Source organism: Seriola lalandi, unplaced genomic scaffold (assembly GCF_002814215.2).
Source record: "Seriola lalandi dorsalis isolate HSWRI2012SDOR001 ecotype SW California unplaced genomic scaffold, Sedor1 jcf7180002054519, whole genome shotgun sequence".
Taxonomy (NCBI): domain Eukaryota; kingdom Metazoa; phylum Chordata; class Actinopteri; order Carangiformes; family Carangidae; genus Seriola; species Seriola lalandi.
The window spans coordinates 1,734,342-1,761,160 of NW_019525072.1; the positions used below are offsets into that span (position 1 = coordinate 1,734,342).

General features: G+C 41.6%; 1 protein-coding gene across 1 annotated transcript in view; it reads left to right on the forward strand.

The window, feature by feature from the left end:
* baiap3 (BAI1 associated protein 3) overlaps positions 1 to 22,199 on the forward strand; it is a 39,060-nt gene extending 16,861 nt beyond the window's left edge. Inside the window, exons 3-34 of the mRNA XM_023413737.2 lie at positions 1,367 to 1,454; positions 2,637 to 2,720; positions 2,922 to 3,029; positions 3,612 to 3,671; positions 5,367 to 5,433; positions 6,232 to 6,445; positions 6,586 to 6,630; positions 7,184 to 7,261; positions 8,315 to 8,420; positions 8,596 to 8,703; positions 8,785 to 8,877; positions 9,759 to 9,862; positions 9,952 to 10,069; positions 10,242 to 10,366; positions 11,584 to 11,674; positions 12,822 to 12,878; positions 12,986 to 13,083; positions 13,220 to 13,271; positions 13,399 to 13,550; positions 13,688 to 13,811; positions 14,350 to 14,490; positions 14,645 to 14,740; positions 15,004 to 15,219; positions 15,658 to 15,726; positions 15,824 to 15,903; positions 16,614 to 16,722; positions 17,251 to 17,322; positions 17,441 to 17,524; positions 17,820 to 17,940; positions 18,014 to 18,137; positions 18,224 to 18,429; positions 18,625 to 22,199. Coding sequence (XP_023269505.1) covers positions 1,367 to 1,454; positions 2,637 to 2,720; positions 2,922 to 3,029; positions 3,612 to 3,671; positions 5,367 to 5,433; positions 6,232 to 6,445; positions 6,586 to 6,630; positions 7,184 to 7,261; positions 8,315 to 8,420; positions 8,596 to 8,703; positions 8,785 to 8,877; positions 9,759 to 9,862; positions 9,952 to 10,069; positions 10,242 to 10,366; positions 11,584 to 11,674; positions 12,822 to 12,878; positions 12,986 to 13,083; positions 13,220 to 13,271; positions 13,399 to 13,550; positions 13,688 to 13,811; positions 14,350 to 14,490; positions 14,645 to 14,740; positions 15,004 to 15,219; positions 15,658 to 15,726; positions 15,824 to 15,903; positions 16,614 to 16,722; positions 17,251 to 17,322; positions 17,441 to 17,524; positions 17,820 to 17,940; positions 18,014 to 18,137; positions 18,224 to 18,429; positions 18,625 to 18,728 — 3,394 coding nt within the window. The 3' untranslated portion in view covers positions 18,729 to 22,199. The remainder of the gene's footprint in view (positions 1 to 1,366; positions 1,455 to 2,636; positions 2,721 to 2,921; positions 3,030 to 3,611; positions 3,672 to 5,366; positions 5,434 to 6,231; positions 6,446 to 6,585; positions 6,631 to 7,183; positions 7,262 to 8,314; positions 8,421 to 8,595; positions 8,704 to 8,784; positions 8,878 to 9,758; positions 9,863 to 9,951; positions 10,070 to 10,241; positions 10,367 to 11,583; positions 11,675 to 12,821; positions 12,879 to 12,985; positions 13,084 to 13,219; positions 13,272 to 13,398; positions 13,551 to 13,687; positions 13,812 to 14,349; positions 14,491 to 14,644; positions 14,741 to 15,003; positions 15,220 to 15,657; positions 15,727 to 15,823; positions 15,904 to 16,613; positions 16,723 to 17,250; positions 17,323 to 17,440; positions 17,525 to 17,819; positions 17,941 to 18,013; positions 18,138 to 18,223; positions 18,430 to 18,624) is intronic.
* Positions 22,200 to 26,819: the final 4,620 nt, after the last annotated feature.

The window sequence follows — 26,819 nt, forward strand, 5'->3', positions numbered from 1 at the left end:
AAATAGTTTTAAAAAAATAAAAATGTCCAAAAGTCATAGGTTCAAGCTTCTTTGATATGAATATTTGCTGGTTGTCTCGTTCTTCTGTGACATTAAACAAAATGTCTTGGTGTCTGACAAAACAATCAATCTGAATGATGCCAACTCATGGCTTTGCAAAGTGGTGATGAGCATTTTGGACAATTACAATCAATCGATCAGTCGAGAATAATCCACAGATTAATGGATAATGAAAATAATAAATTAGTTGCAGACATACCACTACCAGTGTTACTTTATGAATCATAAAGTTTTGGTGTTTTTCTGTGTGTATGATGAAAGATTTTAGCAGTTTTAAACGAAAACATCACGTTTTTTTCTGGGTTTGACGCCAGTGGAAACCTGACCAGCTCTCCCAGCATGGCTGCCATTAGTCTTCATCAATAACTCGGGGTTTTGCCATCCGCTCCCCCACCATGGCGAGAGTCAGTGGGTGCTGGGATGGGCTGCCACACGCCTGCTGTCATGCGATGATGCTAATGAAGGAGCGTGAAAGGCCTCTGTGGACGGCTCCTCTGCATAATATTGTGTGGATGGCTGAGAGATGAGGAAGGAGACAGAAGCTGGGGTGGGGGTAGGGACGGTGGTGGAGGTGCTGGGGGTGAGGAGTTGTAGGCGGATGACATGGCTGATCCCGACGGTTCTGCTGCAGCTCACGTCAGAGCTGCTGCCTGCCCCAGTGATTTCCTTACAGGCTGGGAGAAAGATGCCCGGTGAGAGATTTGGGAGGGGAGGGAGAGGTGAGGGTTAAGGTGGTGGTGGTGGTGGTGGTGGTGGTGGTGGAGGGGGGATTCCCAAGGAGTTCAGGCAGCTACTCCCCTCCCTGAATGTGCCTGTATCACCATGACAACTGGGGCCAGCGGGAGTCCGGGGATTCACTCACACCTGGAGGAAACAGAAAACATCGTTTGCATTTAGCACACAGCTCTGCTCATCATCGTAGATTAACTTGGTTCATGCAGGGTGCAGACATGTTGCATCACTGAGAGCTTTGGTCCAGAGCAGCTTTGCTTTTCAAACGGTGTTTGACAGATACTAAAGAGCTGAGCTGCAGGTGATGGAGTCCAGTATTTCCTCATGAAAAGGAAACAGATCGTCTTTATTGACAGACGCTCCTCCAAAGTGTCTGCAAACAGGATGCAGTGTGATTTCACCACTGTCACTGAATCCCACTGTGTTATTAATTACCATCCAGAAATACTCTGATGAGTACGACACGCATTTCACCTCACTTCTTTTTTTTTTTTCTTGTAAATTAACATCTTGTGCTAGTGTTTCATCTCTATTTTTAGAGATGAATTGTCAATCGGCTCCCTCTTCTTGGCAGGATTTCCGAGGAGAGCGTGGAGTTCTTTGAGCGTATGAATGCCATCCTTCAGAAACAGGAGAACATGCTGCGGGCCGCTCAAGCTGAGGTAACCCCCCACCCCCCACCCACACACACACACACACACACACACACCCCACCCCACCCAGTTTCCTTCTTTGCCGTCTGTTACACACTAGTAGCACATACATGTAGCGAGCACATACATGTAGCGGCGCTGTCACTCAGCCCACCGCCGCGGCCAGTGTGACGTCTGCAGACAGAAGGGCCGGGTTGAGTAGGGGGCTCAGAAGACTGGAAGCTCAGCTGTGACAAGCTGCTGTCAATGGCTGTGTTCAGCTCCTCCTGCTGCCAGTGTTAACAAGGCAATGATGCTTTATGATCATGTTTGCTGAGGGAGGTTGATGACTTCATTTCCAAATGTTCAGCAAAGTAAAACAATAAATAATAATAATAATAATAATAATAATGATAATCAAGTGTTGTTCATCAAAACATAAGGAACATCTACACCACATGTCGTATTTGGCAACACATTATAGTTAACCGAACCTCTTCTCAGAAAGACAGATTGAAGTTAAAAAGTTTAAGATCAAAGTTGAACTTCTATTTGTGGATTTTTGAGTTTGGAATGAGTCTTCAGTTTTTTGGGTTGGTGCATCAGATTAAAATTTTCCATTAAAAACCATATTAGGAAGGCAGGAAGGCAGGAAGCAGCGGTATCCTTTTATGGTCCATGGCTCCAAACAGCAATGCACTGTTTAGTTGGGGCCCTTTGTACGGTGGAACCTGAGAGCTCAACACACTGCAGCTTTAGAAAACACATGCAAATACTGTTTGTTGGATGTGTTGTGAGAATTTGCAGCTCACGTTGGTGAAGATGTTTTTTTTAATTTGCTCATGTTTTGTGTATTTGCATGTGTTTTCTTAAGTTGCAGTGCATTGAGCTCTCGGGGCCACCGTACCTTTGTCACATTTTAGATGTCTGAGTTTTTAGCAGTCCCATCGAAAGAGTGGTTTCCACCTCTAAACCCAGTGGTTTCATTTAGTGGTTTTTCATTGTTTGTTACTGTAGTAAAAGATCTGAACACTTCTCCCATCACAGGCAGGCAGACTAAGAGGTTTCTCCTTCTTAGTGATGACTGAGGATCAGCTGTCAGTGATAATGTGCCTTCCTGTGACCTTAGCTTCTCCTCTCTCCAGTTCTTACTCCACACACCCTTTAGAAAGGCTGGTTTTGTCATGTCTAAATGGCTTTGTCCCATCACAGTGCCAACGAGGGGCCTGCACAGTGCCGCCGCCCCAAGAGCATGTGGACCAGGCCTTTATCCCCGACAGAATCAGCAGGACAGAGGTGCGTCGCCACAGCTTGTCTGTTTTCATCGCATTTCAGCAGGGGATTAAATTTTAAGTCACAATAACAGAAGGCAGTCAAGTTTTTTTTTTTTTTTCATCCCTGCTTTTGATGTGCAGCAGAGCAGAAAGCATGAAGTCAAAGGAACATGAGCTTTTATTTTTGAAAGGTTGTTATTAAGTGGAGTGTGTTTTCATGTAGCTGGACCTGCTTTATGAGGAAGCTGTGTACACGGTGGTCAACAGGGTCGGAGTGCCTTCACCGGAGCAAGTGAAAAGTGACGAAGAGCTGTTTGCATACCTGCTAAAGGTATCTATACATCCATCCAACCATCCATCCATCCATCCATCCATCCATCAATGATCAATGAACATCAGAAAACCACACTATTTCCTGAGCTCCATTAAATCTCTGTCAGTAACACTGACGCTGAGCCTCTCGTTGTTATTTGTTGTGCAGGCTGTAAAAATCTGAGCAGATGCTCTCGGCTCAAACCTGATTAAACATCAAAACCCACTCACACTTCAGCTGTGATATTATATTCATTCAGATGATGTCATGCTAAGGATCTTAACCTCTTTTATGTCTGGCGTGGGCGTCTTTTTTTTTCTCCAAGATTTGCAGGTGTGTGTTCCCAGCAGCTCAGGTGCTGGCAGGGGCTCAACCAAAGATTTTTATAAAGGAATTTCAGTGATGATATAGTGGAATTTGTTATCTTTTTTTTTTTTTTTGTCTCTTTGGGAAATACATGTTTTGATCTCTCTGGTTCTTAGTTTGACTCGTATGAAGAAAGAAAAGTGTTTCCATGATGTTAATACAGGTTACTGTTGTACCAGCTTTTTTTTTATGTCTGTCTCTGTCTCTCTCTCTCTCTCTCTCTCTCTCTCCAAGGTGTTTGACATGGGCGAAGAGGAGCATGACATCATTCTACAAAAGGTTCAGGAATCCAAGGTGAGACACAACGTACATGACTCAGTGTCTTCATATGTTCACGTAACAGTAAATCTGGCAGTCATCAATTTTCTAAGCTGGGGGGGGGGGGTTTGGGTACAACTACTGTGCTGATGTTTAAGACATAATAAAGTTATGTAAGGTGTCATATTGTTCAATGTTGAAGTTTGAATTCGCAGTATACTTGCAATGTAAAATACTTCTTATTTTGTGTCCCGCAGGTTTAGAGCGGGAAGGTCCTCGATTTAAGTTCATTTAAAGTGTTTTTAAATGCAAACTGAACGCTGTAATGTTCTTGCTGTTCAGCCTTCGGTTCCATTACCGTACAATATACGCTATACTGTATATAAAGTACTTACTGTGAATAGGGCACGTACCTCAGAGGCGAACACCGAGTGAGAATGAGAAACCCGTGAACACGCTGTAGTAACTGATGGTTTTTACGCTGAGGTGGTTCAGCTGGCTGGGAGAGGAACACTTGAGCGAGACCGACACAAAGACTCACAACAGCAGTGTCCTCTGTCGCGCTCTCACACCTCCTCAGACATGTAACATAGTGCAGTCTGAAGCAGTGACGAAGGGAAATGTCACGTCGGTGGCGGGGAAGCACTCGCTGACGGGTTTGTTTTGCTTTTGGCACATATGTTGAAGGTGTTAAGTGAGTGATGGCGTTTTGCAAAACAATTTGCGCTGCTCAGTTGAAGAATGATGTGCTGCGTGCTCTGAAAGCAACACAGTGTTTCGGAAAAAAAGAGAAAAAAAAGTAGTTTTAATATGGGAATACTTCAGGAAGCTCTTATAATTCTGCATTAGTTACGTTTGAAACTTTAAATTTAATTTTAACTGTGACAGAAGTTAACGCAGACTGGGATGGATTAACGGGACTCAAGGGAACTTCTGATAGATTGTAATAGAGAGCTGAGTGGAAAGCAACTGGTGCCTGGAACAATAGAAAAATACTGTACTGTCAGATTTCTGAAAACACAACGTCATTATTTATATAAAACTGCAGCTAGCTGGGATTTTACAGTATGCGGTATGTGACTCATGGTAAAACCACAGTGACAGTCCTTTCCGAAGATCATTATCTTGAGTTAATAAAGTGCAGAATAAGAAACATCACAGTCGTGCAGCTGCAGGTGGGTGTTTCAACGCATTAGCTAATATTTCCTCATGGCGATGGTCTGAACAGTGCAGCGGTAATAAGGTGAACTCAGGGGTCTGCAGAGCCACAGTCGGAGAGCACCGGTGCCCTCGGAGAGTTTTGAGATGTAAGACGTGTAATACCTGAAAGCCACATTTTTATATGACTTTGTGTCTTTTACTTGAAAGCTTAGAACTGTTCGATAGACTGCTGTGAAATGTTGCGACCAGAGTGACAATATTTGACCATGGAAATATTCTTATGCTGCCTTCACTGGTGCATTGACCTTTTCTGCATTGTGACTCGCAAAGCCAATCTGACTGATGAAGCGTAGAGGAATATATATATATATATATATATATATATATATATATATATATATATATATTACATTCTTACTCACTTACTACACAATGCATGCTATTTTACTTGAATGGAGTCTCAAGAGACTCAGCTTATGGAAGTGCATTGTAATGTGCTCAGTGCATGACAATGATTTGTTGCATGTGCAGTTTCTCACTGAACACGCTGTAAATTCCTTTTTCCCGCAGCGAGCCAGTTTTTCCTTGAGAGTTTCTGTAATGAAAGCAAAGAGTCTGATGGCCAAGGATGCAAATGGTGAGATATAACAAGCATTAAGTTACACTTTTCTCGAATGGAAAACGGAATGGTTCTGTGAAATATGCCTTATCCAGCAGCAAGTCACTCAATACATCTTCACGTGATTCACCTCCAATTGTAATTTCACAAAAATCAGTTTTCAGACTCTCGGGTTGCGATTGTGTGTCACCTCCTCAGAGGCTGAAGAAATTACCGTCAAGTGTTATATTTCAGACACATGTACAACACGTTTCATCGCTTTTGCAGAAAGATAAAATGGAACAATAGTGAAATATTTCGTAATAAAATCAGAGGATGTTTTAAATCTGCGTTGGCAAATGATAAGCCTCAGATTCCCGACATAGAGAATATCCCCTATGCACGTCTTCTTTTCATCTCTCCATCTGTGTACATCTGTGCATGTAGTCGGCTGACATTTGTCTGATAGTGGTAAACCTGCGGGTTGAATGATAAACGCAGACATCATGAATATGTACAGTATATGTATATAATATATACCGTCTTGTATGGCCTGCCACACATTAACCACATCAGTACTACAACAATAACTGGTGCTTGATTAATGAGCTGATCAATTCTAATAATATAATATTAGACTGCCATGTTATTCTTGCATCAAACTGTCCAAGCTGACTTCCCCCGACCACAACCAACCACTGACAACCACAACACAAACACTAATTCTAACTGTCATGGCTTCCCTCTTCTTGCTGCTGTAACTAATAATCAGGGAGATATAAACAGTTTCACGCACAGGATAACCTCTCTTCTCTACTTTACCCTGCTGCCCACCAGGGTACAGCGACCCCTACTGCATGCTGGGAATCCTGGTGGGACAGAGCCCCCGGGAGATGGAGGAGAAGAAGGAGAGAAAGTTCAGCTTCAGGAAGAGGAAGGAGAAGCTGGAGAAACGCTCCAGCACCAAGGAGGTGTTACCCGCCCGGTGCATCCAGGTGACCGAGGTCAAACCGGAGACTCTCAACCCGGTGTGGGACGAGCACTTTGTGTTGTGAGTGCGGCACTTTAACCTTATGCACAGTATTGGACATGGGTTATCATCTCAGTGTTTATTGTTAATGTTTACTCATGGAAATGATTTCATTCATGATTTTCCTGCTTTTTGGTTGTTGTTGTTGTTGTTTTTCACAGTGAAATCGATGACGTCCACAACGACCTCTTACATCTGGACATATGGTAAGATGAGTGCATTGATTAGATTATAGGCTAAACTTGCTTTACTATCATATTATTACATTTTTTTTTCTTGCATGACAGGTAGCATAAAATACTTTAGTTTTTAGCTGAGGCTCTGTCTCTGTCTCCTTTTACAGTCACAAGTATTTTACAAAATCTTATTTAACTTTTGTCCCTTTTTTTCTTACAGTAACATTCGATTTCAAAGCAAAGAGAAGAGGTGTTGTTTTTTTAAGTTGGATGAAAACAATATTGGTTTTGGTTGTGGTTATTGTTGACAGTTTTCTCCGTTATGTCCTTCAGATACCTTTTATATAGATTTAGATATAATATAGATTTTTGCTCTTGATGTCTCAGCTCTAAACTGAAACATTTTCCCTCCCAGCTTATTAAAAACTGCATCATGTCGCGTAACAGACTAGTTAGAGAGTCATTATCCAGAAGATCGTCAGCTCTCGGTTTCCGTTTATTATTGTGCAAAGATAATGAAATGAAATGTTCTCACAGGAAATGAGAGCCAGTAACAACCTCTGACTTATCCTCTTCTCTCCAGGGATCATGACGATGATGTGTCTGTTGCTGAGGCCTGCAAGAAGCTCAATGAAGTCAGTGGACTACGAGGAATGGGCAGGTAGAAGAAACTCCATTATGTAATCCTTTAATGTTAACGATGTAAGATGTAAGTTTAATGATGTAAATGTCTCAGATTCATCTCTTATAAGAAATTCTGTTCAGTTCTTTGCTGGTTTTGATTTGAAGTGCTGACATGCAACTGGTTCACAAGTTCTGATTTTGTGCACAATTATATAAGTTGGTAATGAATTCATTCATCCAGTTGGTATTGTGGCAGTGATAGATGAATCATCCAACTTGTCATGTCAAAGGGTAATTTCCATCTAAATTAAGCCAGAAGTTGCACTTGAATGCATGTGCACTTGCACATGAATGAAGAGGCCGGGCCTCTCTACATTTGCTGGAAAAAAAAAAAAAAAGACCACATCCTGCTTGTTAATTAAGGGATCACTTACTTTTTGTCCTTTCACCTTAAAGACAGCGAGTGACATACAGGAAAGCTCAGTGCCAATAAAGCTGCGCACACACACAGAGTTCAGTGGGATCACAGAGAGACTAATAAATGGCAGACGTGTCTAATGAAAACCTGAGAATGCCGATCATACCCCAGGGACAAAAGGATCAGTTTGATGGTGGAGAATTGTGCAATGTGCAATTTCTATTTAAAAAAAACAAAACTGACTAATATCCATCTTCCATTATGAAATGAAACTCACTTTGCCGCTGCTCTAATATAAAGCAGATAAAAGCATTAGCTAAATGCCTAAAAATGAAAACTGTTGGACTGTCATTCTCACAGTACAATCCCGTATACAAATGAAATATATGTACATATATTGAAATTCCATATATGAAATAAAAACATATATGTAAAAATTATATTTAAAACCTATTAGAAATTGAAACAATTTCATATATTGACATATAGCCTATGTTTAGTCCATACAAATATGTATGTTTATGTATGAATGAAAGATTGAAATTAATGAGAAATGAACTCATATATCTCATATTAGATTTGAGGGATTAAAGAGGAACTCAAACTGTGACGAGCAAGAAAGAGTCTAGAAATGTTATCTTCCTTATTACGCACTGCTCTCTCTCTTGTCAGGTATTTCAAGCAGATAGCGAAGTCAGTGCGCTCCAACGGATCTGCATCATCAGGCTCCGAGGAGAACGCTGATGACTTCCTCGGATGCATCAACATCCCTCTGAACGTGAGTGTTCAAAGGGGAAATGTTCAAAAAAAAAAAAAAAAAAAAAAAGTCTCACCAGCCAGAGGTGCCAAGCTTACTGTGACAAATCACACACGAGCACAAGTAGACTGAAGGATACAACGTGAGGGATTTCCCAGAAGGTACTCGGGTAGTCAGGCTGCTTTCCTTTCTGCAGGAGATTCCTGTCGCCGGCTACGACACCTGGTTCAAGCTGGAGCCTCGATCCAGTGCGTCTAAAGTTCAGGGAGAATGTCACCTGATACTGAAGCTCTTCACCAGCCAGGTGTGTGTAACAGGTTTCACTTCTTCATAATCTACACCAAAGACGACACAGCGAATCACTATGTTCATATTTTTCCTCCAGAGAGACACACCATTGTCCAGGAAGGACTCAAATGTCTCCATTCACAAGAAACTGCTGAGTCAGATTGTGGAGTATGAGCACGCTCATGTTAAGGTGAGTCTCCACCACATTATTTAGTCGAAATAATCATCATAATTATCATATTTGTGATGTGATTTTTGTGATTATCGTTTAATCGTTCAATCACTTTAAAGTGTTGTTTTTGTGTTTAGCTCCATAGTAAAAGCACAGAGCTTTAAGGATGGGGCCTAAGCTGATTAGCTGCTTGATTAGCCTGTCAGTCAAACCACAAACAGCACGACCTCTAAGGGCCAGTGAATCATGAGGCTTTGTTCTGACAGCAGGGACATTCATTTTGTGTTTTATTCATTTTTGAGTTAAGAATTTCCATGAAACAAAACAGTAAAATGATTTATTTATTTGGATCCACATTAGCCACTGCCACTCAACGGATCCGCTCAAGTAAACATTACATCATAATTCAAAACAATAATAATTGAAATCCAAGAAACAATGGAATTAAAAGAAAGTACACCGCAGGATAGAAGGCTGTGAACGGCGCAGCGCACACTGTCTCGTATGTGCTCCTTTGCTGCACCGGACGACAGTTGCTGCTGAGGCGGTTTAAGTCTGTTTAGTGTTGCCGTGACAGTCGCTGCTCTCTGGATTTGACTTGAGTGTTTGGAAAGGACAGAGAGAACATTTCATTAGTCAGCTTCTAGACAGAGACACCAGTTCATGTGGGTGAAGTCATGTGGGTTTGAAAATTGTATTCTGATCTGATTCCAGTCTGGATTTGTACAAAAAAAAAAAATGATTTGATCATTTTAAGATATTGTAATTATAGTTATGTTTACGTAGTTTATTAGCAGTGGTAGATTTTATGCTATTTTGATGTTTTTGATGAGTACAAACCGATTCATCTGTCTAAGTGGGATTGAAATGACCTGTTTATCTTCCACATATGATTCTAGCGAGAGCCCTACAACTGGAACGGGCAGGTTTGTCCTCCGGCGTGGACAGTGTTAACTCACCATGCTGTGCAAACCGATCTCTCCCCTCTCCAACAGGCCATTCTGTGAGTATTAACGGACGAATGGATCAAATCAAATATGAACGCTTTTGGCGTCAGGTAAAAGGTGCATGTTGTGTTTTTTTTTGACGCAGTCGCTGGCAGTGCTACAGCAGCCACCATCGGACCCAGAGGGTGTGCTACTCCCTGCTGATGCGCCTCCTGAGGACCATCGATGCAGAGTGGGACCCCCCCGCCGTGAGGGGAGACCTGGTAGGTTCTCCGCCGTTGGCCACCCAGTAGGAAAGAACCTTTTCATCATCTGGAAACAGTCACCTCATTAGCTCAGCTCCTCACTGACATTCATCAAGGTTTTTGGTTCAGCCAAAAATGTCTCACAGCCAGTGTACTTGAAGCTATAACTGAAGGCCCTTCCTGTGTCCAGGAGAGGCAGCTGTCAGACAGCTTCAGGCTGTACACAGAGCACTGCCTGTGCCTGATGAAGAACATGCGTCAGGTTTTCCCCTGCACCAGCGCCGCTGCCATTACACGCTACGAGCTCATGCTGAGGTAAAGTCACACTGCCATCACATCACGCCACTCACTCGCCCGTGCTGCCATACCGGGAACACGCTCGACCTCTCCCCCCAGCGGACACAGAGAGAGACTACAACCAGTCAGTTACACTCTGTGGAGGAAGCAGTGTTGGGCTTTTTACTCAAACAGCAATATCTTAATCATTTGTCATTACTCATATCAAAAAAAGATATTAAAATTTGTCCTGGCCACAAATTTTGCTGAAACATAAGGGTTAGTTGCCCCAACATATTGCAGTCATAAGCAACAACGTACTGTATATATTTATTATTTTCACCTTGGGTAACATGTATTATTCTCTATATCATATTATGCTTTCATTCCACCAGTAAAATCAGCGACCAAATCCTGTCATACACGCTGGTATTGGGGCCACGCAGTCCTGAAAATCTGACAGGATTACCGCTCTTCCCGAGCACCAGTATGAAGATAACAGGTTTAGATACAGATATAGCTTCCTAGTGTAAGTGTGGAACTTTAAGCTGGAAAAGGAAATCACCAAAATCATAAGCATTCATCCTTTCGGAGGACATGAATATCCACAGTGAATTTCATGGAAATCCATGCATTAATTTTCTGGACACATTGTCAGCGGCAATGTGTTGGCCAAGGGAAAATTTAAAAGCAGGAAGGGCAGGTGTCCATGAGATCGTGAGAAACTGTCTGTACAAAGTTTGATGTTGCCAGTTGGTTGGTATTTGTAGAGATATGCTGCTCTGGATCAGAGTCTTTAACAGAACATCTTCCAGTTACCATCAAACATAACAAGGAAGTTAAGAAGAGCATTAAATGCACCATATTTGTTTGTCTATTTCACACCAGTGCCAGCCAGTAAAACCAGCTAATTACTGAAGTTCACGTTGCTGTGTAGGACTCTTTTGGAGGCTGTTTTTTTTGGCGGGTTTTTTTTATAGAAACTTCCCCCGTAAGAAATCAGGCTCTGCCCAGTGATCGACACCTCGAGGGAGATTATCTACACCCCTCAGAAACACACACACACACACACACTGAGTGACTCACCTCATAGTTAAAGTTAAATCTCTCCCCTTCTGCATAGATAATGCAGGATCCTGCGTACAAATAAAGTGGACAGAATTTAGAGAATGGTATGTGAGTGTGAAACGAGCATTTACGGGACCTGAAAGCAGTCTTGTATTGTAACTGGCTTTTTTCCTGTCTGTGTATGCCAGGGGGATTGGCTACATGCAAAACATGCGGGCCTTTAAGACTGTATGTCCTCTTCGAAATGAACTGCATCTGGACATCACTACTGCTGTCAAGGTAACAATCAAAGATCAATAAAAGAATGAACTTTTGTTTGTTAGTGTAAGTTCACTTAAAGGTGTCCGGGTCCGATTTGGACGGATAGAGGGGCCGTACTGTACGTATACTTTGTATTGCATGAAATCAGCACACGCCCACATGCACACACACATACACAGGGGTGACATGACGCATATCTCTGCAGTGATGTGCTGTATAGCTGCTGGTGTTTCTGTTAAAGCAGCAAACAACCAAGTAAAGAGGAAAAGAAGACCAGTGGTGAATGAAGCTTTTTGCATTGTGGATACTGTACAGTGCAACACTGCCTTTCTGATTTACAATCACTCAATAAATATACGTTCATTTTAAACTCAGACAAAACTAAATTTATGTTTTTCTCCAGAGACAAAAATATTAATTTGGATAAATAACCACAAAGAGTGGCACCAATACTGAAGGAGTTGTGCTCTACAAATACTTCATTTGGACTGATGAGAAGATGTCCTTCAAAAATATTTTTCTTTAGGAATAATTCCTGCCTCTCATTGCATTGTTTTATAAGATTATGGTGACATCTTGACATCTAAAGGCCCTTGGTGCTGTCTACCACTCTGCTCTCAGGTTCATTACTGGTGATGTCTTTAACACTCAACCATTACACCCTGCACAAAGAGGCTGCGTCATCCTCTCTCTCTCTCTCTCTCTCTCTCTCTCTCTCTCTCAAAGAGGTGTGATTTGCATACATATTTGTTTATGTTTAAGGCCCTTATTGGAAAGCTGCCATCATATATTACTTCCATGCTAGTTTACATTACCCCAGGACTAAATGACTGCATGTCCCTCAAGTTCACGCTGAGCTTGGAAGAACTGATTTTGGCTTGGTCCGCCTGGAACTCACTACAAAACTCTTTAAAAATGAATTCTTTGGTCATTTTAAATCCATAATCTCTAACCTTTTAACCCCTGTTTGTACCTGTTTTTATTACATTATTTTTTAATTGTATTTATGTGTTTGTTTTAATTTCTTTTTTTATCATGTAGCCTATGTTTAGTATTTTGTATCTGCTCGACATCATTGTAAATGAAGGCATTTGTAGGCGCTGAGGATACAGACATACATAATTAACCCTTTCACTCTCTTTTATTTGTGTAATTATTTTGACAGAAAGGATCAGCAGAGTGGTATGAGAGCTTAATTGCACGATATAAACCAGAGGAGGGGGTAAGTGTATACTAATGAATATGGTGATAGAAATCATCACATCGTATAATTGCACTGACTGTGCCTTAAGAAGTGAGAGATGATCAGGATGCTCGCTGTGTATGTAGACTCTAGAGGAGCAGCTGAAGAAGCTGGTTCAGGTGGTGGATGCCGTGTGTGCAGACGTACAGAGAGCCCAGAACATCTACAACAAGCTCTTCTACAGGTCAATATCAATACTGAAACACATGCAACATACCTTAGAGGAAATCTTCTGCTGCCTGCCACAGAAAACATTGGTTTGCATTGTTGGACCAGTTCCATTTCATCCTTTGTGTTTGTGTGTTTGTCTGTTCTCACAGTGCTGTGAAAGTGGATTTCTTCAGCATATCATACAGGCAGCTGGAGAAGCAGGTATGTCATTGAAAATGTGAAGAGTCATTGTAAGAATGTATCAAAAGTCTTTTTGAGCCTTTTTGTATTGTTGTTGCTAACTTTGACACCTTGTGCCTGAACAGAGTCGAATTATTTCATCCTCCAGGTAGCTGATGATGTGAATGTAGCGATGGAGCGGGTGTGCGGCACTCTGGAGCAGGAGAGCTCCAGACTGACTCAGACAATGGGGGAGACCATCTTTGAACTCTTCATGTCATTGAAAATCCTCAAAGGCTTTCGAGAGTTTCTTCCACTCAAGTTGGTTATCAGTTCGTTTTACGTAGCAGCGTAAAGTGTCTGACTGCTGGATATCTGTTTGAAATGTCAGCAAGAAGATGAGAATTCAACCTATTCTTGGTCCTTGAGTGTATGTAATATGTGCTCTTCTCTGACAGGGATGCTAAAATGTTGGCCTTAACAGGCTTTCATAACTGGTTCAAGTCCTCCATTCATAAGTGGCTGCAGATCGTGCACGACAGATCATGTGACCGGATCCGTAAAGCAGTGGAGACAGACAAGGTGAGAGGCGCCTGCCCCTGAAATGTTGGAAAATGAAAATGAAAATAATGGAGGTCAGATACAGTATATTATAGGCATTATTTTTAGCATCCAGATAAAAGTTTTTTTTTTTATACACGCATGTTATTGAGTATTTATTATCTATTTTACACATGTGCAAATGTTTCACAGGAAGATTAAAACTGTTTCTGTACATGTGTTTAAACCTACTAAAACTACAACATATCATTATATATGATTAAACGTGTGTTATACTCAAACGTTCATTAACTGTTCATACACCAGTTGATCTGAGGAGTTGACGAATGCATTAATAATAAACACTCACAAATGTCTTAATAGCTTCTTAACACTAATTATAAAGTGTTTTATGTGTTATAATTTATTCAATTGTTTATGTACTCCTCGTACATAATAAATAAGGGGTTGGAATAAAGTATCACAGAACTTTTAAAAAGAAAAGTCAACAGTGTTTTCTTCTCCCATGACACGGTCTTGAAAACATGTTGCCTGTTTGGTGGGTGTGTTTTGTGAACAGCTGGAGCCGGTGCAGCTGGCCAAACACAGCTCCTCGGCGGTGGAAGTGACAACGTGCTTCACCCAGGTACGCGAGATCTGGCTGCAGCTGGCCTGGCCAGACTCTGCGGGAGCCTTCATCTTCGTCACTCGTTTGACAGACGTGAGTGCCACTTCCAGTGTCGCCACACTCACATACTCGCACACACACAAACACGACATAGCACACACATAATCAGGATTAATGGAAGATTTTAGTGCCATTAGTAACCAAGAATTTCCCTGTAATAACAGACCGGGGTTTTTATCTCTCATAGAATTTCTGCAGCGAGGCTGTGTGCTACTCAGAGATGATAACACGCAAGATTGAGAGGAACCAGCTGGGCCGAGACCACAAGAGCTTCACAGTGCAGGTAACGCCTGTAGCAAGACAGAACAGGGGGGAGGGCGTACAATGACGTGGGAGGTAAATGTCAGTGAGTGTGCTCCCTGGCAACACAAAGGGTTCAACAGGAGAACAGATATGTTTACAGTCCAAAAAAAAAGCAGCTACCTCTAGTCATTTACACACACACCCCATCCCTCCACTTCTCTGTAGCCCTGCTTCTTTTCCTTCTTTGTTTCTCCACCTCCACCCTGTGTTTCTCCTCTTGGGCTCCTCCTTGCTTTCTGCTAGCTGTGCATCGCCCTGAACAACGCAGAGCACGTGCGCGTTTTCCTGGGTCACCTGCCACATGACCTGGACTGGCAAGGCGTGGAGCGGGCCATGGCGGAGTCCTGCGGGGTGGAGGGGAAGGAGCAGGTTTACAAGGCTCTCAACGGCCAGCTGTTCAACATGGACCTGGACCTGCAGAGAGAAGCCAAACGTCTCATCGCGCTGCTCACTGACAAGGTGGACACCTGCCGTCTAGCCACGCCTGAATGAATGATACCTTCAGGGACATGTATGCAGTATGTTTTTAATTTTTATGCCTTAAGAGAAAGGATTCACCTTGACGATGTGAGGTTTCTACAAGCAGTGATTTTCTGAAATGTGCATAAAACATTGTACAAATTAGAGAAAAGAAACACACAATAATTGTCCATCACTAAATGCAGGACTATTTTTGGAGCTGTGGGGTTTTTTCACCCACCCACAGCTGTACATTTGATCTTATTTAATAATGCACTACACATGAATTATTGTGACACTTGCACCCAATTCGCCAATAATGGGTTTTAGGCATATTGGTCCTTTTTCATGATCCATTGCTGCATGTTGTGATACTCCCCGTCCCTGTACGTACTCGTGTCCACATATGCACATGTGTGAGAGATTCCGTCTGTGCAGATGCTGCCCGAGCTGCGGAGGTACATCCAGCACATCAGCCTGTCTCCAGACTCCATCAACAACGACGACGTAAGTGGCAGCGGTTCTCCACAGCACTCATCCTTTGTGACAGAGCTGTTTTGCAGCCGCAGTACACGTAACGTCTATTAATGTCGCATTCTTCCAGGCTGTGTCCCCTCTCATGAAGTACTTACAAGACACTATGGTCATCCTCACTGAAAACCTCGTAAAGGAGAACCTGACTAGGTAATATCTCTAAAGTATGACTTCATTTATTTTTTCTGAGAGCTGTTCTTAGTTATAATCGTGACACATTCTGACTAACTGCCGGTTTCCATCTGGTGAGCCTGTGCAGCTGATGATACAGAGTTTAAAGGAACATTCAGAGCAAATTCATTCAATCAGAAGCAAAACAAAAAGAGCACATAAATCACATGCACACACGTTACATATCGCAATCAAGCTGTGAAAAACAGTGTGTAGAGTTTGAACATTTCTGAGAAAGATTACACTTAAGATGTAAATGATTTGATCGGTGTGACGTGGTGTTTCGCCTGCACTTAAAAGGCTGCATCATCAGTATACACTTGACTGGAGGAAGGACAGCGTATATGCAAAAGTGCCTTTTGTTTGACTCCAGCTCCATTAGAGACATATCCTTCAACCGAGTTACACAATCCTCCTCATTGTTGACTCTTCTCTGAATCCATTTGAAAGTATTAGGTGAAAAATGTGACAGCTCAGCAAAAAGAAAAAAAAAAGAAAAAAAGAAGAGGCTGTGATTGTCTATGAATGTAAGCTCTGTAACGATGATAACACCCTCTTAGACAAGTTATCATTATTCAGCTATTATCTGTGAAAACATAACACGAGGCTGAGTGAGGGTACAGGGGTGTAATTGGACGTGCTGGTAAACACAAACGTGTGGGTGTCTCATTGTGTCCGCTGCCTTGTAGAGCTCTCCAAAGCATGTGGGAGCTGCTTCTGCGGATGATCCTGGACTCGGTCACAGAAAACAGAGGCGTTCAGGTGGAGTTTTACAACCGCTTCAAGTACACGGTGGAGGTCAGCGCTCTGTGAATTTTTATCTCACAATACTCTTTTTTGTTGCTGTTTCCAGCTCCAGCTTTGTCACATGTCCTTTTAAGTCTTGCTTACAAAAAGAAAAAAGAAAAGACATCTGTCATCTCTGTAAAGATTATCATCGCTGCCGTTATCATCAGCCTTTAATTAGCTCTGTATGCTTGCTGTCGTGCAATCATTAGCATATATCAGATATTTATAAAGTCACTAGGTGGTAGTTCAGTGCCAAAGTGAGTCCCCCTCATGAATGACAATGTGGGAGCTGCTGTATATTCCAATGCCAGTTTAACCAGCTGGGAGAGGACGTGACAGATTTGCATGAGAAGTCATGGCATGGGGCTTGTGGAGTTTGGCAGACAGATATCATGTTTGCCTCCTACCACAGGTTTCATGCTGTTTGTGTGAACAACATGTCTCTCTATTATACTAAGACTTCATTCCGTCAGAATCAGTGGAATGAATACTAGCTTACAAGTTTATTTATTTATTTATTTAACTTGAATGCTTTAGACCGTACTGCAGTTCTTCCATGCTGGGGGAGAGGGTCTTTCCCTGGAAGACATGAAGAGTGGAGACTACAAGGTAGGGACTTCATGCAATCTATCAACTTTTATGAGTGGGTGAAAGGTGAGATTGATGTCCTTCTACCCACAGTGTCATTTATCTCTTTCCCTTTCTGGCCGTCCTCGTGCTGCTTTAGGCCCTGGATGAGGAGCTCAGGCTGAATAAGTGTTCCTCCTTTGAGCTGATTGAACAATACTATCTGGAGAAGATTTCCCACCAGGTGCGTTTTCAACTTACCTGGCTGACAATCATCATCATATCGTTGTAGCCCCAGAGCGGACAGAGAGGCATTGAGCGGGACAGCACAACACTCTTCTTTCTCTCTCTGTCTTCTGTTGTTTCACCTCCGGTTTAAAAATCTGTCTCATCCCGGACCCGTGGAAAAACAGGATGCTTTCAAGTGATGCAACATGTAGTGATGAATGTGATGAATATGTTTATGTCAGAGGAGTGATTAAAAAATCGAAATGAGTGGTGCTTTCACATCATATTACAACATGTGCTCAACGTTGCAGAAAACACTCAAACACACCCGTTACGGTCGGATCAGCGTGAAGTGCTACTACGACGCTCCAGAGCAGAGACTGACGGTGGAGATTCTGCACGCCGCAGATATCATTGCACTGGATGCCAATGGTAAAACCTGAATTAAATGCAGGTTGTTGTTTTGAGCTTTGATGTTTTCACTCACTTTTCTGGTCTTCTTCAGGTCTCAGTGACCCATTTGTCATAGTAGAGCTCTGTCCTCATCACCTCTTCCCTATGGCCAAGAGCCAACGCACACAAGTGAAGCTTAAGACCCTGCACCCAGTATTTGATGAACTCTTTTACTTGTGAGTAGGATTTTCCCCTGTCGTCCTCTTCCTGTTTCACACGTAGGTAACCTAAGCCGGATTTGTCTGGTTCCTGTTTCTTCCAGCCACGTGAGCCCTGAACAGTACAGACACAGGTTTGCCTGTTTGACCTTCACTGTGATGGACTACGACTGGCTTTCCACCAACGACTTCGCCGGTGAAGCCATAGCTCCTCTCAGCGACTTCTGCTGGCCAGGGAGACCGAACGCCTCAGCGGCCGGCAAGAGTGTCCAGCCAGTCATTCTGCACCTGTCTCGCAGTAAACCCAGTGGTACATATAGCTCCAGGCTGTATCAGTGTTTTTTTTTTTTTTTTTACACAAACATAATATTGGCTTCTTTGGAGAGCAGACGGTGTAGGCCTGGGTTTCCAATTACTTTTCCAATAGAACATGAAAAGCCATTCAATCTAGTGATATTTGTGTCAGGTGTGGGAACTGCTCTCATCTGTTTGCTCTCCCCTCCAGAGAAGCCAATCATGAGGATGCTGGACGCTCGCATCGGAGACAGGGAGGCTCAGGAGTTTGTCCGCAGGCTGAAGGAGATTGAGAAGTCGATGGAGGAGGAGTAAAAGCTGTCAGCGCTGCCTGTATCGGTGTTTTCTGACCACGTCTCGCAACATGTGCTTTTGTACTGGTACGATGTTTACAAATATTTGAATTTTCTTTTTTTTTTTTCAATGTTAATGATTGTTCAGTAATTACACCAAAATGAAAAGAAAAAAAAAAAAAGGAAAAGCAGAGCGTATTACTGTTTTCCAACTGGGAAATGAACATCCTGTCACTGTGCAACCCTATGCTGTCTCAGTTAAACTATATTTTAGAACTTAATGGATAGTTGATCCTAAATGTTACTAGTCTATATTTTTTGTAATGAGGTAATGTTATCTTTGTTGTATGATCTTTAATATGATAGATTTAACATTTTAGAACTATTTTGTGGAAGTAGCTTACATATCCAGTAGTATTCAGTCAAAGTCTAAATCTATACCTCAGATATGCTCATTAGTTGCAGGGGGGGGGTTTAACTAGTATCGAGACTTTCACATTCTTCACCGACATTGTGGAGATGAGATGCATGAAAGCTTATTTAGGATGTGAAAGCATGAGCTCACGTTGATTTTCCAAATCATGTAGTCGCTTACCAATGAACAGCTAGGAATAAAAGTAAGGGAATCATGAAGAAACAACACATAGCTTTGGGGAATTGCACTTTTCTGAGACTTGGTGTTTTAAGGCCAGTCAGACCGATCAGCAGCAGGGAAGCCTGTGTTGCAGCAACACAATAAAATTATTTTGATTTGAAACTATTCTAAAAAGTAGCCAGCAAAGCTATTTAGCTCTTTTGTTTTAATCTTACTATATATTATAATTTTTTTAATAATATATATGCTGAATATGATATTTTAAACAACAGCCAAACTAAAGAGGATTAACAGATTTGAAATTTTGATTTGACAAATTGATTATTTATAAAGATTAAGTAATACTGAATTTGTTAAATGACTAATTTTGTTTCTTGCTTCTACTCTGCTGGTAACATAATATTAAAAATGATTTATATTTTAATGGTTATGAGGATACACCAGGAGACACTGATGCCTGATAATTAAAAGGGAGAAAATACACCATGACATCTCCAAAAGATAACACAGTGTGTGGCACTGTGGCTCACGTCCAGATGGTAGAGCTTCAAAAACATTTATTCGGAGAAACCCAGCTAATTGCAGCTAATGAGCTCATGTAGCGTTCAGAGAGTTCTGGAAACAGCCATCCAAGATGGCAAAAGCCTTTGTTAATACAATTTTAAATCGATGCAGGCTCATCGCAGGCAAAAATTTGAGATTGTGTCTCAGTGTGGGGTTTAATCTCTTGAGGTAAAGAGAAAGGAAGTGTAATGAACCTGTGCAGTGGAATAATTATACTCACGGGGACAGGCAAGATCAGCCTGCCTGCAGAAGCACTCATTGGCCTTGCAGGCACAATACCGGCTCTCACCAGTCCTCTGAAGCTATGTGTCTGTGACTGAAAGGTTAAGATTTTAGTGTTAAATACAAAAACACAACTGGGAATCTTGTTGAGGACACAAAAATGAAAACTCAAAAAAGTACAAATTCTGTCTAATGGAGTTCCCCATATTTAAATCTTATAGTAGCAGTAACTTAGCAAGCTAATATTGTTGTAGCAAGTCTATAGGTCATGTTTCCTAGTGAGAGTTTGAATTAAACTAGGAGGCTTAAATCCAGAATAGGTATTATGTTTAAAAAACAAGACTTTTTGAAACAATTTTACATTTTGAAATCTCGGACTAACGAGCTGAATTTCAATCACCTGTGTCAGTCCTCCAGTGAGCAGCACACAGCTCTCAATAACGAGGTTAATATCAAACACCTGTCTTAGTTGTTGGAGCTCAACACTCCCATAATATAAACCCCCCACATTTTCTTGTGTCTACACTGACTGACCATTAACCTGACCTGCCAAGCAAGAGGTTTGATTTAAGTTTTAGTCCCTTTAGTCCTGGAGGAACTTTAATCTTCCTTCAGGGAATCAGTTCACTTAATAGACTGAGTTAAATGCAGGATTATTCCAAACCATGTCTGTGAGAGCCAGCAGCCTGGTTTAAAATGCCACATAAGTCTTAAATCCTATCTAGGAAACTGGCCCTTTCTGTCGAAAATGTAGCTTAAAGTTTACAATTGGTAAACGTGCAGTCAGTTTTTGAGTTTCTGCTAGCATTCACAAAAAAAAAAAAAAAAGAAGAATGGCAGTTTTATTTATTTTAAAAGACACAGGATCACAAAGTAGTAAAAGATGTGTAGAGATAACAATAGAGATAAAACACTGTAGCAAGTATTGAAAACTTAGCACCAAAATCTTCGCACCGACAGCATTTTGATAGTGATGTATCTTTACAGTAGCTGCTTGTGTAGTGCTTTGTCGTTATACCCTGTGGAGTTGTGAGGGTGAACCACGCAAAAAACCATATCTATGCCTGGAGAGTGTGCTGCATTACAGGGATTGTTCAGGTGTTCGAGAAGCCTGCCTTACCTAGACAGGAGCGAGGAATCCTCTCAGTCCATCTGAGCCGCCTTTATGTTTAGTATTGTTTTTAAGATATTGAAGGCAGAATTTGTTTGTTAGTATTGTTACTGACAAATCACCCTCCATCCTTTTTATGTTAACAACATAATACGAGTTATCATATAGAAAGACAGAACTTCTTCTTCTTCATTTTCAGTGTTGAGATTATTTTAAAACCAGATGTTCTGGCCAGATGTTTACAAAGAAAAATGCAACCTCACTTTGAGTGTTAACAATCATTATATAGTCAGATAAAGCTCATTATGTAATACAATCTATAATAGGTCACAATACGGAAGTAATTTACATCTTTCTAACTGCGTGGGGAGTTAGATAATATTTAACAGGGACACTTTTAAATGTCACTTTCCAGATTCTGTATGTAAGGAAAGCACACCCATTAAATGCGATTGTATGTGTTCACTCACAGTATTCTAGATGTGCTTATGTTGCACACAGACAGGCAATCTGGTCAGTATTAGTTGAGTAAATTCATTTATTTTTGTGATTTTTCAAATTCAAAGAAAGTATTTCAGTCTTCAAATGTTCAGTGAATTGTATTATCGTAGTATCCATGTCCTACAAAATGCATTTCATAAAATGGCTATAATGAAAAAAGGTAAAGGTCTTAATATCTAGTTTGGAAAACGTGGCAAAAGACATCAGACTGTGAATTAAAAGAATATCATCAAAACTTAGTTTCATGAATGTCTGTGCTGACATGGACATGTTTTATGAATATAGAAGTATTGTTAACTGAGTATTTGGTTTGTGGTCTGCCGGCCAAATTTAAACACAACAGCTGTTGAAATGTATCTTCAAGAGGCAAACATCTTCAATTTGTTATTGTAAAAGTGAATTATTTGTCCTTGAATTGTAAATGCCCGTGTTGCTGTTTATTGGATTATAACTTTGGGAGATGTCTATGACCTTGAATAAAGATTGTATGTAAATTTGAACTTGGTTCCTTCACTAACATGAGCGTAGCTGAAACATTACAGAATGAACAAGTGAAGCGATAACTGCACCTGCTGTTTAAACTCAGCAGGGGTATGTAGTGTAAAGAAATGCCGCAGGCTGACGCCGAGCTGTTTGCCTACACTTTATCTTCCCCACAATGTCATCATCCTCACGATCAATCTCCCCTCAGTCCTGTCTCTCCGTCTTTCCTCGACCTTTAATATGTTTCCGACCCTTTGCAGCAGCTACCTGGCGATCAAACACATCCTGTAACACCACATCAGCCCTGGAGAAAAACCATGCACAAACATTGTGAAACAGAAGTGTTCATTATGTCCAGTGTAAGATCAGAGGACTCACCTTGACACAATCACTTTACTGTCCATGTTTCTCAAAGAGTTTCTTTGATGGTAGATTAGACAAGGGTTTCTGACAGCTGGAGGACATGGAGGGTCTGTGAGTGCTTGTACTCTACTGAATGCTAGTCAATACATTTTAAATTACAAGTCCAGTGATGACTGAAGGTTACTGAATTGTGTGCTGGCTCAGGTGTGGAGAGGACCTTGTCATCTAATGCGGACATCATGCCCTCTAGTCAGCGCCTGCACACACTACATCCATCTGACAGCTCACTATACAATAATGTCTCTGTGCAGCTGGGAGCCTCATATATGAGTTAATGGTGTTTCTCATCTGCTCTGTAAAATACAAGCTTGTGCAGGTCAGATTAAATGCTTATATGTCAGAGGGAGAGGATCAACAGACAATTTTCAATTGGGATTACCTATTTGAACCACTAGATGTCCTCGTAATTTTACAAATCCTTTCTTAAGTTTCCTTGAGTCCTGCAGGCCGGTGCATGTAGTCCTCACCTACTCATGGCAGCACAGAGCAGGAAAACAAGACTCTTGTTTACCTGAAAGCTTCTTAAGGCTCATGATCCTCCTCCATCACAGGTGTGCCTTTTTGTGATTTTAGAGATATTGAAGTAGTCACATGTTCAGATTGTGTTGAGATGGTCTCTAATGACAAACGGACATATCAGTTACTGCAGAACATTCCCAAACCTTTTAGTGAATGAAATAATATATATGTGTAACTGTATTTGTTTAGCTGTCATCAAGATGATACAACATATTGTGGAACAATAGTTCAGCCCTCACAGAGATCTTGTCATGAACAAACTGCAATAGTGCACTTTGAGTTCAGGAGATCCTTTGTTTCCATTGCCATCAGACTGTACAACATCTCAGCCAAAGGAAGTGGACTAATCTAATTATTATTGTTTATTTATTATCAACTGTTATTATTATTATTATTGTTATTATCATCAATGAGCTAATGGACACATGAATTTCCCCTTGGGGATAAATAAAGCATCTATCTATCTATCTATCTATCTATCTATCTATCTATCTCTAAAAAAAGGTACATAGAAGTAACTGTAAAGTTGCATACAATGGAAATACTCTAGGAATGTACAAGTACCTCATATTTGTACATAAGTGCAGTTGCGTTAAATAAAAAGAAGTGAATTTGTAGATGGTTTAGTGTGAGAGGCTACAGTGAGCTTTCCTTATCAGGTGTTCTCTCTAGTTTTTGCAGCAGAGGTCAGGGAGAGAGGTGGGAGCCTTCAGCTGGTGTTGATCCGCAGGAATGTTGGCAGAGTCTCTGCATTGCTGCTGCTCCCTCACTGGCTCTGGCAGATGCATTTAACAGCGCTGTGATCCCGCGGTGTCTTATCTCCCCTCAAACAACCCTAATCCTCCACACAGAAATGTTACACCGTGCAGCCCGTCCCCTCCCACTGTAGCAGCCCCCACACAGACACTTTTCTTTTTTTTCTAAGATTTTAGATTACACACCTGCAGATTCCCTGACGTGGCACTCCTTTGGCTTTCCGCTGAAGACTGACACCACAGTTTTACTCGTGACACTTCACCTGATACATTTCCAAGGACCAGGGGGAGATCATTCATTTAATCCAACCAAGCCACTGCACGTATGTACATACACATGCATTAAGTTATATTATATGTCTTCAAAGAAGTTACAGAAGTGGAAGAAATGAATACATCTGAAGCACTTCCAGAGAAATGTCATTCTTTATGACCTAAAGTGAAATATGATTCAATCAGACGTGGCACATAATAAATGTCTGCTGCTGCCAAAGCCTGAGATGTTTCCTTTTAGAATAAAGGACGATACCTCACAGGCTGAGGAGATAAACACCTGTTGTCTGCAGGTGCATCCTTAGCTTGTGGCGTCAGCATAATTAGCCACTTCTGAAGTCCGCCTTTCCTCTCCAGCAAATATGATGGGGGGCCAGGGTGAGGAGAGGCCAACACAGCAAGTCCTTTGTGGTTTCAGGGGCCTCTGTTGGAGCGAGCAGAGATAATACTGGACGGCTTGCCCCTCAGGAATGCAAATGTGCTTGGGCTAAAGCCAGCGACTCCGCTGAGCCTTTTAACAGAACCCATCACAGAATCAATCCCTTCAGCTTCACACAGAGCTGCGTCAACTGATGTCAATACAGTAAGTGAGTGACTGAGTGACTGAGTGAGTGAGTGAGTAGTCCAATCCCAGTGTCCACAATCATAGACTTCCTCGCATGTTCTGATTAGTCCACATAGGCAAAGCTCTGTCACAATGGAAAATCAGTAGGTGTTTCAGGGCTTTCTAGCAGACTTTGAGCTCCTGCAGACCTTGTGAAAAGTTTACTCATAATTCATAGCATGGTTAGAATATTGAATGGAATGACAAGGGAGACCCCCGCTGAAAAGATTTGGCACGAACAAGTTTAGACCTGCATGTGCTTAGCTCACTGGCAATCATTGCACATACAGTACTTGTTCTTCCAACAATAACAATTTCCAAATGTTTTCATATGATTTGAGCCAACAACAACATGATTTTGATAATATGCTGAATAACAAACATTCGTATTTAACTACATATAAAGTATGAGCCTCACATTACTGACCACAGAAATGCTTTTGCATCGATCACTACAAAGTGTTGTCCTGAGCCTCATACGGTATTTTGAGCTGCTTTACATTACCTTGTGCTTGCAGGTCTGACAGTTGAGCGCTTAGGTGAAAGGGTGACAAGTGACAACCACCATGGCGAATATGAAAGATTTATATTTAGCAATGACATTTCAGTCAGTCCTTCAAATACCCTGTAGATCCCGGCACCGAGAGGAAAGTCTATGAAAGCTGCTCTGACCGATATTTGTTAGGGGACGTCCGGGGGCGAGTCCTTACCTTTGTGGCCTGGGTTTGAATCCAACCCGCGCCCTTCGCTGTGTGAATTCCCCTCTCTCTCCCCTTCATTTCCTGTCATTCTCTACTGTCTCTGTTTTAGGAATAGCAGAAATGTGGGAAATAAAAAGAAAAACAACAGATTGAATGACATATAATGTAAAATGAGTCACTAGTACAACCCTGCTGCTTCATACTGTACATATCAAGTTTAGGAATGCTGCTTGTTGCAGCTCAATCCAATGGAAATTGATGCACATAAACAGAAAGCTCACCCACCACCCAACACAGTTTTCGTCTCCTTTTTCTACTTCTCTTTTCATGTTGTCTTGTACTTCATCCACAGTTGCGTCACATAAATTGGATGGATGGATGGATGGATGGATGAAGCTACTTTCATGAACAAACTAACCAAGTGCACTCGGCCCTCGGCCTTTACTCCATCTTTATGTCCATGCTCTTGTTCAGATGTCTTCAGGGTGTCCACACAGTAATTGTGCTGTGAGCTGTGAAGAGCTCTCTATAAGTAGTTATGACAGTTGTACAAAGCAGAGTATATACAGCAAGACATAGTACGCCTCGACAAATGAAGAACAATAAGAACTTTATGGACATATGAAAACCCAAGAGATTATCACATGAACAGCATCTGATTTCCCTCCGACCTTCATGTCCAACAACAGCCCAGAGGAGGTTCTACAATTCCATTTCGTCATTGTCAGCTCCTGAAGACTAACTGGACATCTTGTTTGTGAATGTACTCTCCTCCTGGTAGATAAATGTCTGAGTCATCACAAAGAGGATGGTTCTACAAAAGCAGAGCCTGAAAAGTAGAGACGAGCGAAAAGGGGAGGCTACCCAACACCATAGTTTGATGTCAGAGAAGGACGTTCATTTCGAGACTTAAATGAAAACAGAACCATTTTCTTTCCTCACAGAGGGCTCTGTGAAGAAGTCATTATCGTGGCACGGCATGTCCACATGAATCCTCTGTTTATCCGCTCAGTTCGGCGAGCACACCCTCTGTGGTTCCCTTGGTTGGTATCAAACACGCACATCCATTCCCGGTTATTTCTGCAACAGCACAAATTACTTCTATACCTCCTTAGCTGTACGTTCTCACTCAAAGCTCACCCACAAATCACAATGAAGAGAAAAAATTCAAGACTTTGCTTTCTTTTAGTTCTAACGACAGCATATGCACCTTCAGATTTTATTTCCTCTTGGCAGTTTGTTTAATGTGTGCAAGGCGACACTAGCTGTTCCTAACTTTACAAAACATGGGGCCAAACACAATCAGCTGCCACATGGCGACAGTCTACTTTACATGCAATGGTTTCTGAAGCTGAAGATTTC